Source organism: Dipodomys merriami, unplaced genomic scaffold (genome assembly GCF_024711535.1).
Source record: "Dipodomys merriami isolate MVZ:Mamm:240054 unplaced genomic scaffold, mDipMer1.0.p SCAF_68, whole genome shotgun sequence".
Lineage (NCBI taxonomy): Eukaryota > Metazoa > Chordata > Mammalia > Rodentia > Heteromyidae > Dipodomys > Dipodomys merriami.
In genome coordinates, this window is record NW_027206268.1 from 1,819,053 (window position 1) to 1,837,875 (window position 18,823).

At 49.4% G+C, this 18,823-nt stretch overlaps 1 protein-coding gene across 1 annotated transcript in view; it reads left to right on the plus strand.

Moving 5' to 3' along the window:
- Nucleotides 1-12,225, plus strand: part of Acad11 (acyl-CoA dehydrogenase family member 11) — a 41,525-nt gene extending 29,300 nt beyond the window's left edge. Inside the window, exons 14-20 of the mRNA XM_070005429.1 lie at nt 621-687; nt 1,615-1,700; nt 4,039-4,110; nt 4,901-5,055; nt 7,416-7,532; nt 8,362-8,471; nt 9,717-12,225. Coding sequence (XP_069861530.1) covers nt 621-687; nt 1,615-1,700; nt 4,039-4,110; nt 4,901-5,055; nt 7,416-7,532; nt 8,362-8,471; nt 9,717-9,831 — 722 coding nt within the window. The 3' untranslated portion in view covers nt 9,832-12,225. The remainder of the gene's footprint in view (nt 1-620; nt 688-1,614; nt 1,701-4,038; nt 4,111-4,900; nt 5,056-7,415; nt 7,533-8,361; nt 8,472-9,716) is intronic.
- Nucleotides 12,226-18,823: the final 6,598 nt, after the last annotated feature.

Here is an 18,823-nt window from a genome sequence, read left to right on the forward strand (position 1 = left end):
ATCAGAGGTTTGTGGGCCAGGGCTTGAACCTCGATCCTCAGATTTCAGCCTCTGCAAGTCTCTAGCTAAGATGATGGACATAAGCCAACAGCACCTGGCTAATTTATTATTATTATTATTATTATTTTTAAAATCCTTTCCTGCATCCTTCGTAGATGAACAGTGTTTGAAGGCAGGGTCCAAGCCTCATCGTGTGTGTAAAGTAAGAGACATGGGGGACATCAGACATGCCCCGTTGTCTATGGGGTCACAGAGGCCTCCTCTTCCCAGCTCCCAGTTACTGGGGCAGGACAGCTTCTGTCCAGGCAATGCACTCTGGTCCTCCACCAGCCATTTCCTCCGTGATGTACAGCTTCATCCAACACATTATTACTTTAACAAATCAGAGTTGTTGTTCTTTCTTCCTAATCTGCCTTCCTTCCTTCCTTTTCTCTCTCTCTCTCTCTCTCTCTCTCTCTCTCTCTCTCTCTCTCTCTCTCTCTCTCTCTCTCTCTCTCTCTCTCTCTCTTTCTTTCTTTCACCAGAGATAAACTTGGAAGGCTCAGAACCTTCAGGGGAGAAATGTCAAGGAAGAAATTTCCATTGATAACTATTTCTGCTCCTTTCCTCCCCGAGTTTAGGAGGGGGAAATCCTAACTGCAAAATCGCCATTGTTTTGGGAAGAACTGAAACTCCATCCGTCTCCAGGTAACAAGATGAGTACGATGGAGGAATCACTTCAGCATTTACAGTTCATTTTTCTATCAGTTTAGTTTTTTTTTTTTTTTTTGGTTTTTTGTTTGTTTTTTTGGGTCCGGTCATGGGGCCTGAACTCTGGGCCTGGGCGCTGTCCCACAGCTCTTCAGCTCAAGGCTAGCGCTCTACCACTTGAGCCACAGCGCCACTTCCGGCTTTTTTCTTTTTGCTTATGTGGTGCTGAGGAATCGAACCCAGGGCCTCATGCATGCAAGGCAAGCGCTCTACCACTGAGCCACCTTCCCAGCCCCTATCACTTTAGTTTTTATGGGAAACACACCACTTGGGCTCACGAGTCATTTGTGATGTCTGAGGGGAAATGTTAAATATTTGTATTTTACAAGTGTCTTCATTTTTAATTTTATTTTTGTGCTGGTCTAGGGCTTGAACGTGGGGCCTGGGTGCTGTCTCAGCTTTTTCGCTCAAGATTGGCACCCTACCACTTGAGCCACAGCTCCACTTCCAGCTTTTTGGTGGTTAGATCGTCTCATGGACTTTCCTGCCTAGGCTGACTTCAAACCCTCGTCTTCAGCTCTCAGCCTCCTCAGTAGCTAGGGTGACAGGCCTGAGCCACTGGTGCCTGGCTTTGTATTTTACAAGCATGGTTCTGTTTTGTGGGTTGTGGGGCTTGAACTCAGGGCCTGGGCACCATCCCTCAGCTCTTCAGCTCAAGGCCAGCACTCTTACCACTTGAGCCACAGCGCCACTTCTGGTTTTCTAGTGGTTCATTGGAGACAAGCGTCTCACAGACTTTCCTGCCCAGGCCAGCTTTGAACCATGATCCTCAGCTCTCAGCCTCCTGAGTAGCTAGGATGACAGGTGTGAGCTACAGTGCTCAGCTGGGCGAGCTTTTCCTAACACTGCTTTCCTTCTGTCCAGGCACAAACAGCACAGCATGATTCTCGTTCCAATGGACACCCCTGGAGTGGAGGTCATAAGGCCCTTGTCGGTGTTTGGCTACCTGGGTAAGTGATCCATGATACCCTCTGACCTTAGCAAGAAGGAAAACAGGAAGCATGGCTCAGGGCTTGTAACCCTGAAGGAAGAGCCCATGTCTGCACGTGCAAGGCGTGTCCTGACAGCTGCCCAAATGTCCAGATAGTGGAGGCCCTGCAGCCTTCTGTCCTGGCCGTCTGCTGTTTGGAAAGGGCAAGCCATAGTCCAGGAGGAAAGCAGAGACTGCTGCCTACATGAGAGTGATGGAAGAGATAAATTAAATCAACAGTTTGTACACACACACACACACACTTTTTTTTTTTGGTTGCTTGTGGGACTTGAACTCTGGGCGCTGTCCCTCAGCGCTTCAGCTCAAGGTGACCTCCTCTATCACTTGAGCCACAGTGCCACATCTGGTTTTCTGGTGGTTCATTGGAGATCAGAGTCTCACAGGGACTTTCCTGCTCAGGCTGGCTTTGAACCGCAATCCTCCAATCTCAGCCTCCTGAGTAGCTAGGATGATAGGTGTGAGCCACCGGTGCCCAGCAACATATTTTTTTTTCTTCTTTTTTTTTGGGGGGGGTCCAGTCGTGGGGCCTGAACTCTGGGCCTGGGCACTGTCCCTCAGCTCTTCAGCTCAAGGCTAGCACTCTACCACTTGAGCCACAGCGCCACTTCCGGCTTTTTTCTTTTTGCTTATGTGGTGCTGAGGAATTGAACCCAGCGCCTCAGGCATGCAAGGCAAGCGCTCTACCACTGAGCCACCTTCTCAGCCCCGCAACACATTGTTTTTTAAGCTCCAGGTGCAGATCTTTACCAACCGACAAGAACCGGGTTGAGTTTGACTTGTTTGAGTGCAAAACATTTTCCTTCTCTGGCTGTTGTAGAACTCCCCAGAATCCATTGTCTGCCATTCAGTGTGGACACACGCAGAGCCCTGGCTTCTCCATGACCCATAGAGCAGGACCTGCTCAAGGCCCAAGCACATAGTACACTTAAGATCCTTGACTCTGTGGAACTACACACTGGTGGAAGGGAAAAATGGAAAAACAGGCAACAACTGGTCTGCCCAACTTTCTCTGTAGCCTTGACTGGGACTGATGGGTATGACTGAGTAACAAGTACTAGATTTGCAGCTAGATAGATGTTTGAGGTTTTTGTTTTTGGTTGGTCGTGGGGCTTGAACTATGGGCCGGGGCTCTGTCCCCTCAGCTCTTCAGCTCAAGGCCAGCGCTCTACCACTTGAGCCATGGCACCACTTCCAGTTTTCTGAGTGGTTCATTGGAGATAAGAGTCTCATGAACTTTCCTGGTTGGGCTGGCTTTGAACCATGATCCTCAGATCTCAGCCTCCTCAGTAGCTAGCATGACAGGCATGAGCCACCGGCGCTCGGCTAGATGTTTGAGTTTTATAGAATGTGTGGCATCCTCGGCTCCTCTATGGGGAGGGGCCAAGCTAGGGGTGCTGAGTGAACTGCAGTTAAGGAGACAGCCTGCAAAACAAGAACAGTGAACGTATGGCCATCCCTCAGTTTTCAGCCTGAAACACGCACGCACGCACGCATGCACGCACACACGCACGCACGCACCTCTCTCCAAGTCCTGGTTTCCAAGAAGAACCTCCTGTTAAAAGGGCTGTCTGCTAACTCCATGTGGACAGGAAAAGGGTGTGCTGTTGGCAGGAGATCATTTCCAGAACCTTCTGAGCCAGAGGCATGGGCGGTGCCAAGACAAGAATCTGTCTTCTGGCCATGCCAGGGACAGGAAAACTTTTTTTTTTTTCCTCTGAAATTTATCTGAATATTGTGTGTGTGTGCACACGTAGGTGCACATATCTCCAGAGAAAAAGCAACATTAAATAGTTCAACAAAACCTATAAAGCCCAGTTTTGTTTTTCCATAACCCTGAAGCTTTATAAAAACGAGAAAAACCTCTGGAATGAATGAGTTTTAAAACCCCCTCAACCTTAGCCAGTTGTTGAATTTTCAGAAGAGGAAGGTACTGGCAGTTCAGGGCAGAGGTCGACTTAGAAAGGTCCTTGAGACGGGCGCTGGTGGCTCACGCCTGTAATCCTAGCTACTCAGGAGGCTGAGATCTGAGGATCGTGGTTCAAAGCCAGCCCGGGCAGGAAAGTCCATGAGACTCTTTATCTCCAATAAACCACCAGAAAACCGGAAGTGGCGCTGTGGCTCAAGTGGTAGAGCCTCGCCTTGAGCTGAAGAGCTGAGGGACAGCGCCCAGGCCCAGAGTTCAAGACCCGCAACTTGGGGGAAAAAAAAAGTCCTTGCCCATCTATCCCAGCAGAACGTTTGTCTGTGACTCTGTGAGCTCATCTTTTCTCTGGGAACTTGTGTTTTCTGTTTCCCAGATCAGTCCCACGGAGGCCACATGGAGATCCATTTTAACCAAGTGCGCGTTCCTGCCAGCAATTTAATACTAGGTGAGACAAGGTGGGGGTGGTTCCTCTCCAGCACAGCCGGTGACTATTTTCACGTCTGTATCCGCAAGAGATGGATGAATGGACGGTCCGCCCTCAGTGGCGCTCCTGTCTCAAACCCACCATTTTAATCAAGGGCAGATTTTTCCATTCTGTGGATATTTTTTTTTTTCTCACAGGGAATAGTAGGTCTTCTTTAAATCTTAGAGATGGTTCGGTACTTTCCATCAGTGTCAAACACAGCTGTATCCGAAAATTGTACAATTCAGAGCAACATCATCTGGAGGCTTTTTCTCTACTTAAGAGAATCTCAGTCTCTTGTCAATGGTAGTTGAGGCTGGTGGCTGAATGGCAGTTAACACTCAAGCCTGGATGGACTCCATCCTGCCTCTCAGCAGGAATCTCAGCCAGACCTCACAGAATTCCTCAAACCCTGTAAAGAATGCCACCTACCCAGCCCCAACCCCCTTTGCCAAGCTGGTCCTAATGTGATTTTGGTCACCCATCCACTCTCTCCCTCCTTCAGCCTTTCCTTGCCCCTGGTCCTGGATTCCGAATTCCCCTGCTCCTGCCCCTACGTACCTTTGTGACTGTTACAGCACAGGGAAAGTCGCATTGAACGATCGATGACTCTTACAAACATAGAAAGCAACATTCGCCTCCATGTACCACGAAACCTCATGCTAGAATTGGCTTCCACACCACAGGGCCACTTTTGATGAGTTGTCTGAGGATGTGTACGGATGGCGGGATCGGCTGGGCGCCTTCTCACGTTCTCTCTCCCTGCTGACAGGGGAAGGCAGGGGCTTTGAGATATCCCAAGGCCGCCTCGGGCCGGGCAGAATCCACCACTGCATGAGAGCCGTCGGCGTGGCAGAGCGCGCGCTGCAGATCATGTGTGAGCGGTCGGCACAAAGGAGCGCCTTTAACAAGAAACTGTATGAGCACGTAAGGAGTTCCTTCTTTTTTCTTTGCCAGTCCTGGGGCTTGAACTCAGGGCCCAGGAACTGTCCCTGAGCTGCTTTTTGCTCAAGGCTAGCATTCTCCCACTTGAGCCACAGCGCCACTTCAGCTTTTTCTGTGTATGTGGTGCTGAGGAATCGAACCCAGGGCTTCATGCGTGCTAGGCGAGCACTCTACCACTGAGCCACACTCCCAGTCCCTTATTCTTTATTAGTTCCTATTGGTAACCTGTCAGTATTAGATCAGATTTGTGTTGGTAGTATTGTATTTGCATTTGCTGACCAAGTATATTTTAGTACATTGATCCCAATATAAAGTACATTTAGGACTACTTTATACAATCCTGCAGGAACAATGTATTCCAGTGCTCAGTGTTACTCATAATAGCAACAGTTACTAATGCTAAAATTCCTAATAGCAATAGCGCAGAGGGTGGAGAGTGAAGGGAGAGGGCCAGGAAAAATAGTGATGGTTACTGAAGCTAATTGTGTGAAGTGTCTGTGCTCACTAGGTAATTTTTTTTTTGGGGGGGGGGGTCGGTCATAAGGCTTGAACTCGGCCTGGGCACTGTCTCTTACCTCAAGGCGGGCACTCTACCATTTGAGCCACAGCACCACTTCCAGTTTTCAGGTGGTTCATGGGAGATAATCTCATGGACTTTCCTGCCCAGGGTTGCCTTTGAATCTCGGATCCTCAGATCTCAGAACGACAGGCGTGAGCCACTGGCGCCTGGGCTTTTTAAAACAACACACGCATCTTCATCGGAAACTTCATGCATCTGGCATAAATAAACGAGCTGGCAGAAACAAAAAGACATGTGTGTGCATGTCATAAACAGGAAACCTGGGCCAGCTCTTTTCTTTTTTTTCCTCCCCCCCTCCACCACACCCCTCCTGATTTGCAAAAGTAGCATTTAATTTCCCTCAACTTGGAGACTCCTTCCAGCTGGCTTCTTGATTATTCCAGGCTGTCCAGCAAAGTTCCAGCTTTGTTAAAGACACTTGATGGCTTCCTAAAGCCCTCAGCCACCACCCATGTTACGTTCTTCGGTAAATCTACTGTCTGTGAAGATTCACCCCAGAGCAGGCTGTGTCTGGGAAAGCTGAGAGGTACAGGCCTTTCTAGTCCTGTTCTTGAAGCTGTAATTTCCAAGATCCTCAGCCAAGCAAGCTCCTAGGCATGGACCGATGCCCATTTGAAGTGGTTAATTCGGAGCCTGGTTTCTGAGTCACACAATAAGAAACAGTGTGTGAGCACAGATGACATTTTAAGTCTTGTAGTCATAAACTACATTTTATTTATTTATTGTCTTTGCTGGCCCTGGGGCTTGAACTCAGGATCTGGGCACTGACCCCAAGCTTTTGTATTCAAAAGTTAGCGTTCTACCACTTGAGCCACAGATCCACTTCTAGCTTTTTTTTTTTTTTTTTTTTTTTTTTTTTTTTTTTTTTGGTAGTTAATTGGAAGTAAGAGTCTCACAGATTTTTCCTGCCTAGGCTGGCTTTGAACACCAGTCTTCAGATCTCAGCCTCCTAAGTAGCTAGGATGACGGGCTTGAGCCACCGGCACCCAGCTTATTTTATTTTGCAGGGATAGTTTCTCCTTATGCTGTCTCAGCCTCTTCAGTGCCAGGACCACAGGCACACACCACCACACTGGCTTTATAGCCACATGTTCAAAAACACGTAAAAAGAAAACTTTGAAAAAAAAAGTTTTTAATTCCGCTACTGTATCCCAAATATGGTCCACATGGAATGTCTATAACAATATTATCAGTGAGAGGACTTTACATTGATTTAGGGAGAAAAAAGAAAACACAAAGCCAACGTTTAAATCTGAGTGTTGGACTGGGAATGTGGCTTAGTGGTAGAGTGCTTGCCTAGCATGCATGAAGCCCTGGGTTCGATTCCTCAGTACCACATACACAGAAAAAGCCAGAAGTGGAGCCGTGGCTCAACTGGTAGAGTGCTAGCCTTGAGCAAAAAGCATCTCAGGGACAGTGCCCAGGCCCAGAGTTCAAACCCCAGGACTGGCAAAAAAAAAAAGAAAAGAGATCTGAGTGTTCAGTTTATGTCACGTCAGTCCAGACTCTCGACTGGCAGCTGTGCCGCCACCACACGTGGTTAGCGATGCTCACACTGAGCTTGCTGAAGGCATGCCGGCCTTTCATGGCTGGGCCACTGGTCGTGGCCGTGGTTTGAGCCGGGCCCCACAGCTGTCCACCAGTCCGACCCGTCTCGGCAGGCTTCATTCCTCACCGTCGGGGTGCCTGTCCTCAGGGCAGCACTGTGTCTGCGGGGCGCCGGAGGTCACTGGCGTTCACAGCAGCCTGGCCTTGCCCGCAGGAGGTGGTGGCGCACTGGATCGCCGAGAGCCGCATCGCCATCGAGGAGATCCGCCTGCTGACGCTGAGCGCCGCCCACAGCATCGACACGCGGGGCAGCGCCGAGGCCAGGAAGGAGGTGAGCCCCGTGTGGGCCTGCCTCACACGAGATCCATGCCTCACACGAGTCTCCGGCTCACAGATGATCCGTGTCCCTGGTTCACAGACGATCAAGTCCCTGGTTCACAGACAATCATGGGCCTGCTTCACATGAGATCCGTGTCCCTGGTTCACAGACGATCATGTCCCTGGTTTACAAATGGTCCTGTCCTTGGTTTACAGATGGTCCAGTCCCTGGTTCACAGACGATCATGTCCCTGGTTTACAGACGATCAAGTCCCTGGTTCACAGATGATCGTGTCCCTGGTTCACACAAGATTCGAGTCCCTGGTTCGCAGACTGTCGGGTCTCTGGCCCTGGGGCTGCACCAGGGGGTGGAGTGATTCTTCCTTAGCATCCTTGAGAGCAGGCAAAGCCCAGGCTTTGTTCTTTAGCCTTGTGAGCCCAGGCTGGGTGTCCAGCCCCCCCCCCGCCCCCCCGCACCTTTGGCTCCGATCGTGGGGACAGCAGTGGTGACACAGCGCTTCGTGGGATGGCGGTGTCACACAGTCCCTTGCGGCTCCCCTGGACTAAGGACAGAAACCACTTGGTTCTAAAAAGCCCCTAAGAGGAAACGCAGTGAGGCGCGATCACCCACTTTCCTCAGCGAAGTTTAGGGGGGCACTCAGAGGTCCCCTGTGGTCCTCCCAGGAGGCAGCAGCAGCGCAGAAGCGAACACAGGCATGGTCCGGCCGCGTGGCCCCTGCCCAGAGGCCTTGGTGACTGAGGTTGGGGCAGAGCGCTGGAGACCCCCTCCTTTCACAGAGAAGATGCCCACCAACCCTCTCTGTGCCTCTCGCCCCGTGTAGATCGCCATGATCAAAGTGGCCGCCCCGCGGGCCGTGTGCAAGATCATCGACCGGGCCATCCAGGTGTGCGGGGGCGCGGGCGTCTCCCAGGACTTCCCTCTAGCCAACATGTGAGTACCCCCTCACCCCAGGGCGTCTCCGCTCCTGGCTGGGTTGTAAGCTCCGGGCTGGAGCCTTGCCTGCCAGCCGATGAGCATCGAAAACAACAGGCTCTTCTCTTTAGTCGGTCACGGGCCTTGAACTTGGGGCCTGGACACCGTCCCTGAGCTCTTCAGCTCAAGGAGAGCACTCTACCACGTAAGCAACAGCGCCACTTCCAGTTTTCTGAGTGGTTCATTGGAGAGAAGAGTCTCATGGACTTTTCCTGAACCGCGATCCTCAGATCTCAGCCTCCTGAGTAGCAAGGATGACAGGCGTGAGTCACCGGCGCCTGGCACAACAGGCATTTTAACTGCTAAGTAGTCTTTCTCTCGCCGGGGATAGCGGTACATACCTATGATCCCAGTTCTCAAGAAGGATTTCAAGTTTCATGCCAGCCCGGGCTCTTCAGTGAGACCTTGTCTCAAAATAAATAAATAAATGGCCAGGCACCCATGGCTCACGCCTGCCATCCAAGTTACTCAGGAGGCTGAGATATTAAGATCATGGTTCAAAGCCAGCCTGGGGCAGGAAAGTCCATGGGACTCTGATCTCCAGTGAACCACCAGAAAACCAGAAGTGGTACTGTGGCTCAAGCAGTAGAGGGCTCGCCTTGAGCTGAAAAGCTGAGGGACAGCGCCCAGGCCCAGAGTTCAAGCCCCACGACCAGCCATAAATAAAATAAATGAAAAGGGTGGAAGTTGAGGTGTGTGGCTCCGGTAGGACCCCCGCCTAGCAAGTGCAGTGCCTGCAATTTCAATTCCAGCACTGCCAAACTCTCTGTCTGACAGGCTTGGAAATAAAATATACACATCTGGAATTCGTGCTTTTGAGCTTTTTCTATTCCTGCCTTGGCAGGCTCAGTACTGTCTTGGGTTAGCATTACCAAGACATTGAAGTATGTTCCCCTGTGATATTTCCCCTTCCTCCCTCCCCCTCCCCCCCCCCCCCCCCCCCCGTCTCTCTCTCTCTCTCCTCATACTTGGAGCTAGAGGCGCCATCCCTTAGCTTTGTTGTTCAAGGTGGCCACTCTAACACTTGAGCCACAGCGCCACCTGCAGCCTTTTTGGTGATTCAGTAGAAATCAGCCTCACACACGTCCCGGCCCCCAGGCTGGCTTTGAACAGCCACCCTCAGCCCTCAGCCTCCAGAGCAGCTTGGATGAGCAGGCGTGAGCCGCCCGCCAGCTGCTGCTGCTGCTGCTTCTCTCTCTTCAGGTATGCCCTGTCTCGAACCCTGCGCTTAGCGGACGGCCCCGATGAAGTCCACCTGTCCGCAGTCGCCAAGATGGAGCTACAGGAACAATTCAAGAGGTTGGCAGCCAAGATGTAAGGAGGAAGAGCCGGCGCCCGGGCTTCCCACCAGCCATCGGCACAGGGCTGCCTCCTCCCTCCTCTGATCCCAGATGCTGAAACGATGGCGTGGACGTGGGGTAAACAGAGAAGACACCCGCAGTTACCAGTAGGTCTCCCCCCAGCTACCTCACCATCTACGCTCTCTCGGTTTTTACCTTGTACCAGGGTTTGGACTCAGAGCCGACACTCACTAGGCAGGTGTTCTACCACTTGAACCATGTCCTCTGACCTTTCTGCCTGGGTTATTGCTGAGATGGGGGGTGGGGTTCTGGCTTTCTGCCTGGCTCACCATCCTCCTGTTTTCTGCCTCCCACACAGCTGGAATATCTGCATGCCAGCTTTTTCTTTTTCTTTTCTTTTTTTTTTTTTTCTTTTCTGTCTTGGTCTGGGGCTTGAACTCTGGGCCTAGGCGCTGTCCCTCAGCTCAAGGTGAACACTCTACCCCTTGAGCCACAGCGCTACTTCCAGTTTGCTAGTGGTTTATTAGAGATGAGAGTCTCACGGAGTTTCCAGCCCAGGCTGGCTTTGAACCATGATCCTCAGCTCTCAGCCTCCTGAGTAGCTAGGATGACAGGCGTGAGCCACCAGCACCCGGCCAGCTTTTTCTTAAATCAACATGGAGGGGGAGGGGGCTCTCATGGACTCTTCTGCCTGGTGCTGGCCTCGAACTGTGATCCTCCCCACCTCTGCCTCTGGAGTAGTCACAATTACGGGAGTGAACCGCGGTGCCCAGATACTATTTAATTTTGGAACTGAAACTTGTAACCAGATCATGAAGTAAATCTGACAGCCAATGTTTTTTATTTAATTTTTTTTTTTTTGCCAGTCCAGGGCTTAGGCTCAGGGTCTGGCCGCTGCCCTTGAGCCTCTGCTCAAGGCTAGAGCTCTACCACTCGAGCCACGGCTCTACTTTCAGCTTTTCTTGATGGTTATTTGGAGATAAGAGTCTCATGGACTTTCCTGGCCCAGGCTGGCTTTGAACCTCTATCCTCAGATCTCAGCCTCCTGAGTAGCTAGGATGACAGGCGGTGAACCACCAGCACCCCGGCTACGTTTTTCTTTCTTTTCTTTCTTTTTTTTTTTTTTAAACAATTAGTTTTACGAGGGACTTTCATCTTGACATGGCCTAGAGTCCACCTCAGAGAGCTATTTCTAAATCACTGGCACGGGTGTATTTTCACATTATGATTTCTAGGGTTAAAATCAAGCCAGTACCAACAGGAATATTTCGTGTTACTTTGACAAACACTTAATTGTATTCCTTTTTTTTAAACATTCTTCTAGCAGTAAGATGAATGTTTGTACTGGATAAAGCCACGCGACTGACTGTATGTAAGCTCTGTAATGATCAATCTCTTAGTGCTTCAACAGGAAGCACTTAATTCCAAGAATGGCTGGAATGACTTGGGTAGATGAATCTGGTTTGTTTTTTTTTCCCAACTGTAAATTTTGTGAAATCTAAACACAAAGAAACTATTTTGAATCAAAATCTGGCATCCAAATAGAGTGAAGGTGAAGTTCACAGGAGATTAAAAAAAAAAAAACTTGATATAAACACCCACAAAAATCTCTCACCAGTACTACATATGTTTTAAGACTGATTACCTATTAAAGTTCTATTTTTGAAATGTTGAGTTAAAATGTATTAAAATGCCATGTGTTTCTTGTTAGGTTTTTGGCATGGATGACATTGGAGTGATAATCACTGGAATTTTTTTTAACTTTTTTTTTTTTTTGGTCGGGACTTGAACTCTGGGCCTGGACACTGTCCTCAGCTTAACGTGAGCACTCTACCACTTGAGTCACAGTGCCACTTCCAGTTTTCTGAGTGAAGGATAGATTAATACATGACGTGTGCTGCAGGAAAATATCCAGCCAGATGGTTTCCCCACGGTCCAGCGGGGATGACTATGGGGTCCCCTCAATGGGAGGAGCCTGGGGTGATGCCTGGGCCTCCTGCCAGCACCCCAACCCAGAGATCGTGACCTGCGTCTGTGCACATTCAACAACAACAAATCATCAACTCGGGGCCTCAGGCTCTCGCTCCCTGATGATGCTTAACCCCCTGAGCCATGCTTCTGCTTCTGGCTTTTTGCGTGAGTCTTATCGATCCATCTGTCCAGGCTGGATTTGAGCCATGGCCCTCAGATTTCAGCCTCCTGAGTCGCTGGGATTCCAAGCATGAGCCACCAGCCCTGGCCTGGAAATGGAACCTTAAATGTTCAATGTTGTCTGGGTCAGCCGAGTGCCGGCAGCTCTCACCTGTCATCCTAGCTACTCAGGAAGCTGAGATCTGAGTATCATGGTTCAAAGCCAGCCAGGGCAGGAAGTCAGTGAGACTCTGATCTCCAATAAACCACCAGAAAACCAGAAGTGGCGCTGTGACTCAAGAGGTAGAGCGCTAGCCTTGAGCTGAAGAGCTGAGGGACAGCGCCCAGGCCCAGAGTTCAAGCCCCACAACAGATAATAATAATAAATATAAATATAATAATAATAATAATAATCAGTCAGAATGGGGCCGGCTTGCAGTGGCAAAAGGCCTTGCACATCTCCTGGCCCCTGGATCATGGATATGGCGGGGGGGGGGGGGGGTCATGGCAGATGGGTGGCACCCGGGAAGGTGGCCAGGCAAACAGGCAGGACACCAGGCGCCACGTGTGAATGAGCGCTTCCACCACCAGGTGGCGGTGTGCGACTTGGCAACCGTGAACTCGGTCATTTGCACGTACCAAATACATTCCCTGGTGGCATGCTCCGCCTGGGTGTTTTATTCTCCTGCATGGTGACCTGGCCTTCCCCAGGGGTCCTGCGGTCCTGGGAGCTTTTCTCACACCGAGGGCACAAGGGCCCCGGGGTCTGAACACCCTCTGAGGTCTGAATACCCTCTGATGGCCGGTGCCCACCCCACCTTGTGCCTAGGCCCTGGGTGATTTTTCCCCTCCATCCTGTCCACAATGCCCATCCCTCAGGAAGCAGATGAAGACTCCTCGGACTGGGCAGGTAGCTGACAGTACAGTGCTCACCTTGCACGCATGAGGCCCTGGGTTCGATTCCTCCGTCTGCCACCTCCGCAGAAAAAGCCACAAGTGCGTTGTGGTTCAAGTGGTAGAACGCCCGCCTTGAGCAAAAAAATAAAAATAAAAAGCTTGGGGATGAAGCACCCAGGCCCTGAGTTCAAGTCCCAGGACTGGCCAAAAAGAAAGAAAAACAAATCCTTGGAGTTGGAAGCTTCAAGGGGAATCCTGCCTTCCCCACGCACCTCAGGTGGAATGTCATTGCATCGTGCTCACTGACTCTCACAACAGTGCTCACAGAGGCCTGAGCCGGGAACTGTCCTGGACCGTGTCTGCCGTTCCCGGGGTACACGAGTGATGGTCCCCGCTTCGGCACCCGCAGCCCGGACACCACACATGGTGGTCCAGCGGGGCGCTGGTGGACCGGCAGGAGGATGTGTATATGTATATACTGTCAGTCATGGGGCTTGAACTCTGGGCCTGGATGCCATCCCTCAGTCCTTCAGCTCAAGGAGAGCGCTCTACCACTTGAGCCACAGCGCCACTTCGGGTTTTCTGGTGGTTCGTGGGAGATAAGAGTTTCATGGATTTTCCTGTCCGGGCTGGCTTGGAACCCCGATCCTCAGATCTCAGCCTCCTGAGTAGCTAGGATGACAGGTGTGAGCCACTGGCGCCCGCCTTTCCATCCATATCTACTTTTAAGAAATAAATACACTGTGTGGCACATGTCCTATCCACACTCGCCGGTCTTCTCTGTTTCCCCAGCCTTCTGTGTTCATTTGGAGTAGAATTCGGGGTGAGGTTGGCTCACCCGGTCTGCCTTTTTATTTTTATTTTTTGTCGTTCGTGGGGCTTGAACTCTGGACCTGGGTGCTGTCCCTCAGCTCTTCAGCTCAAGGCGAGCACTCTACCACTTGAGCCACAGCACCACTCTGGCTTTTTCTGCTCATGTGGTGCTGAGGAATGGAACCCAGGGCCTCATGCAGGCAAGGCAAGCGCTCTACCACTGAGCCACCTTCCCGGCCCCCCTGTCTGCCTTCTCGTGGGACAGTTCCCTCAAGTGGGGGGAGCCCAGATGAAAAGAAACGAGCCTAGAGCGTGACCAGCCATGTTACTCCCGTGACGCACAGAGGCCTTCAGCCGCCCACGCCAAGGGCACCGCTGGGCTCCTCCACCCAAGGCCACTGAGGCAGAAGGGCGGCTTTCTGTGCAGTCAGGAGTCTCCATTCTCCCATCGGTGGCCATCTGGGGTTGGGAACATTGGTCAGCGAGAGAATTTGCTGATCCGGAAGACAGCCCCAAAATACTTTTTCTTCAACTTATGGAAAAAACTGAGAGTGACTTTCCATACGTCCCATTGCTGACATGGGTTTTTGTTTAAAGACACATGGTGGAGAAATAGCAGGATGGTTCCAGGGGTGGCTCAGTAGATGGGTAAAATGTGGTTAATGTGTGATGGTGTGTGTCTGGCCATCCCAGCCCCAGGGTGGGGTTGTGGGGCTTGAACTCTGGGCCTGGGCACTGCCCTTGGCTCTTTACCTCAAGATGAGCGCTCTACCACTTGAGCCACAGCGCCACTTGAAGATAAGAGTCTCACAGACTTTCCTGTCCGGGCTGGTTTTGAACCTTGATCCTCAGATCTCAGCCTCCCGAGTAGCTAGGATGACAGGCTTGAGCCCAGCTCATGTATTATCTTTTTAAGCCATTAGATTCGATAGGAATATTTAATGCAGTGTTAGATAACTCATCACAGAGAGAAGAGTAGCAGAAAGGATGGGGAAGGAAGGAAGGAAGGAAAAAAGGGAGGGAGGGAAGGAGGGTGGGTGGTAGGAAGGAAGGAAAGAAGGAAAGGAGAGAGGGAGGGAGGGATGATGGAAGGAAAAGGAGGGAGGGAGGGTGGTAGGAAGGAAAGAAAGAAAGAGGGAGGGAGGGAGGGAGAATGGAAGATAGGAAGGACGGAAGGAAGGGGAGGAGGGAGGGAGGAAAGAAGGAAATAAAGGAGTTATAGAACCTGAAATTTATCCTTAACATGATCTGTTCTGGTTCCATCCATTTCCCTGCACACAACGTGATTTTATTCTTTCTCATGGCAGTGTAAAATTCCACAGTTTTTTAGATCCACTTATCTATGGTGGGGCATCTGGGCTGTTTCCACAGCTTGGCTGTTGTGAATAATACAGCAATGAACGTGGTTGTACAGGTGTCTTTATCCTATCCTGGCTCATGAAGTTCTAGGTAGATGCCCAGGAGTGGTATGGCCGGGTCATAGGAAGGCCTATTTTTAATTTTTTTTTTTTTGAGGAACCCCTAGACTGCTTTCCAGAGTGGTTGCACTAGTTTACAACCCCACCAGCCTTGCAGTAGCGTTCCTTTCTCCCCACAGCCCCTACAATGCTTGTTGTTTGAATTCACGATGTTGGCCCATCTAACTGTGGTGAGATGGAATCTCAGGGTTGTTTTGATTTGCATTTCCTTTCTGGGCAGGGATAATTTTGCCTTTCTTTCTTGCTTCTTTGCTTGCTTTTTTTTTCTTCCTTCTTTCTTTCACCTCTTCTGAGAAGTCTCTCCTTAGCTCCATATGGTGTGTGTGTGTGTGTGTGTGTGTGTGTGTGTGTGTGTGTGTGTGTGTGTGTGTGTGTGTGTGTGTGTGTGTGTGTGTGTGTGTGTGTGTGTGTGTGTTTCCACGTGCTGGCCCTTTCCAGCATAGGGACCAGGCTGCCGTAGATTCTACCTGAGCTCCCCTAGCTCCTGGTCTCACTCTTTGTGCCGTAACTGCTTTGGTAGACAGCAGGGCTCTGGTCAAGGCTAGAGAGAAGAGGAATTCCTTCTTTGCCCCGCTTTTCCAGGACTGTTGAGTTTCCTCCCTGGAGCTTTGCGAAGTCCCAGGGTTGACAGAGACATCGGCCATTCTCTTTAAGGAAATTCTTAATTCCTCTCAAAAGGCAAAGATCATGGGCGAAGCAAACAACAACAGCAAACAAATTAGTTCAGTCTTGGCCTGGTCTCCCAGGGTCTGATTAATTCTTTCTTCTCCAGGATTTCTGGAGTGACAGATTGCCCCATAAATATAAATAGGTCAATGTGATCTCACCTAAAATTAAAAAAAAAAAAAAACAATAAAAATGTGTTGGAACAAACTGCTATTAGAGCTGTGTCCCAAACAGCTTCAGGCTGGTCAGTCGGGAATACTAAGGAACAGAAGGAGACAGAAGTGATCAAAGTCAGGGGCTGGGAAGGCGGCTCAGTGGTAGAGCGCTTGCCTCGCAAGCATGAGACCCTGGGTTCCATTCCTCAGCACCTCATAAGCAGAAAAATCCAGAAGTGGCGCTGTGGCTCAAGTGGCAGAGCGGTCTCCTTGAGCTGAAGAGCTGAGGGACAGCGCCCAGGCCCCGAGTTCAAGCCCCAGGACCAACCAAAAAAGAAAAAATATGATCAAAGTCAGATTATAGCATGCCCAAATCATAGCCTCCCTGTCTGTCCCTATACCTCTCAACCCAAGGAAACACCCTCTGACTTGAAAGCAAAGATTCCCTTCAAATAACGGGTCGTTGGCAGTGTTCTCTGATGAGCAGGTAGCTTCACCTGACAGGTTTTAAAGGCTTAGCCTTCCGTTTCATGACGGTCTATCTTCATCCTGATGATATATGCAGGTATTCGTAAACGTGAAGACCCCGGAGTTTGTGCTCAGCCTTTCAGCCCACATTGAGCAAATTACAGGTGTTCTGTACGTGGTGAGAATAACAATTACAGACGTTCCTGGTTTCAAACAGCATCTTGTTGGTGGCACACGCAGATGAGCAGATACACAGCTAGGACTGTTCAACTTGCACCTTATTTCTGGTGGTGTAAGTATAAATAAATTTGTTGGGTCAGAGTACCTCGTGTGTGTGTATTTATATATATGCCAGTAGTAGGGCTTAATCTCAGGGCCTGGGTGCTGTTCCTTAGAATTTTTTTTTTTAGCTCAACCGTGGTGCTCCACCACTTGAGCCACAGCTCTACTTCTAGCTTTTTAGTGGTTCTTTGGAGATCAGAGTCTCACAGACTTTCCTTCCCTCGGGCTGGCTTTGAACCACGAGCCTCAGATCTCAGCCTCCTGAGTAGCTAGGATGACAGGAAAGAGCCACTAGCGCCCAGCTGTTTTGTTTTTGTGCTTGTTGTTTTTTAATAATCATGAGAACATTGGAATGAATTCATGATGAATTACTTCAACATATACTTTCTTTTTTTTTTTTTTTAGTAGCCCCCAGAACTTCCAATTCTTGAAGAAAATCTTTGCTTCAGGAAAATGCTCCAAGCCTTTACTCATCATACAAATTAGTTTCATCGAAGGGTGAATTTAAAGTATAAATTTATGTGACCTTTTAGCATGTCCTCTGACATTTTCTGTACCTCGTGAGCACCTAAAAAAAAAAACAGCTTGATGATTGGTGTATAATTCAAAATGTGTTTATATATTCTAGCCCTGTTCACTCAATTATAAGGGCATATGAATTTCAGAAGTGTCTTCCTCATTAAAAAAAAAAAAAAGACAGCACATCTGAAGTGTCATAAAATGAGCAGGCCTTTTCCATGACAGATAACCATTTTAAATTGAATACCTATAGCTCAGCCTTTGAATACTTGTTTTCCAACGTGGCTATCTAGAGATTTCAGAGCAAGAGATCTTAAGTCTTCTAATGTTAAATAAGTCGGACTGGTTGCTAAGATAATGGAACCAACCCAGATGTTCCTCAGTAGATGAATGGAGCAAGAAGATGTGAATTCTATGAATTCTATGCTTCCATCAGAAAGAATGACACCACCCCATTCATAAGGAAATGGAAAGACAAAGAAAAAAGTCATATTAAGTGAAGTAAGCCAGACCCAAAGCAACATAGGCTCCATGGTCTCCCTCATTTGTCACAATTAGTATATGTCTGGGCTAGTCCTAGAAGAGGATCAAAGTAGCTCAATAGTGATATACATATGACTACCCAAAATGATGCTAAGCGAAATGAACTCCACGATATGGAAACAAGAGGGTTTTGTGGGTTTCTTTGTTGCTGTGGTAACTATCAACACCGCAGCCCAGCCTCTCCTTTGGGGACATCATAATATTTACTCCAGATTGCTGTGATTGCTGGACAGCCTGCCCGACAGGTCACCTCAAACATTGACGCATAGATAACCAATACCATTATCATCTATATCTGGATGAGTTCCATTGCCTCTCCAAATGATCTCTCGTGAGATCGAAGTCAACAGAATGGAAGACCTGCTGTTCAAGAAAGAGGAAGCCATATTACGAGCTGTAGCATGTTAAGGAAATACTTGGATTTGGGACTTTAAGGAAGAAGGGCTGGGAAGATGGCTCAGTGGTAGAGTGCTTGCCTCACAGGCATGAGGCCCTGGGTTCCATTCCTCAGCACCATATAAACTGAAAAAGAAGTGGCGCTGTGGCTTAAGTGGTAGAGCACTCACCTTGAGCTGAAGAGCTGAGGACATCACCCAGGCCCATAATTCAAGCCCCACAACTGACAAAAAAAAAAAGAAGGAAAGAAAAGAAAACCATAAAAGGAATGCATTTGGAGCAGCGGCTTCGACTCCATTGTATGCATGGCAAAAGTTGGGGGGCTGGAGGGGTCCAAAGACCCAGACCAATTTTATATCCATTGTCCTTGCTATGTAGGTCAACAGAATGGGGTCCAGATTTCACAGGGTTCAAACACCATCCCATCCACCTATCCAGCTGGCATCCATTGGAGCAGGCCAACACATTTTGACATCGGTGCTCTTCAAATCCCTAGAACTGAATCTACTAAAACAAAAGAAAGGAAGTGGCCACACCAGGACCCGAACCCATGCCCCCAATCTGTTATTCAAATGGGCCTTCTATGGAATGTTTATGGAGGGTTTATGAGGTGCTATGTAAAGGAAAAATTAAATACGCATGTGTTTGGGGGTTTTACGGGC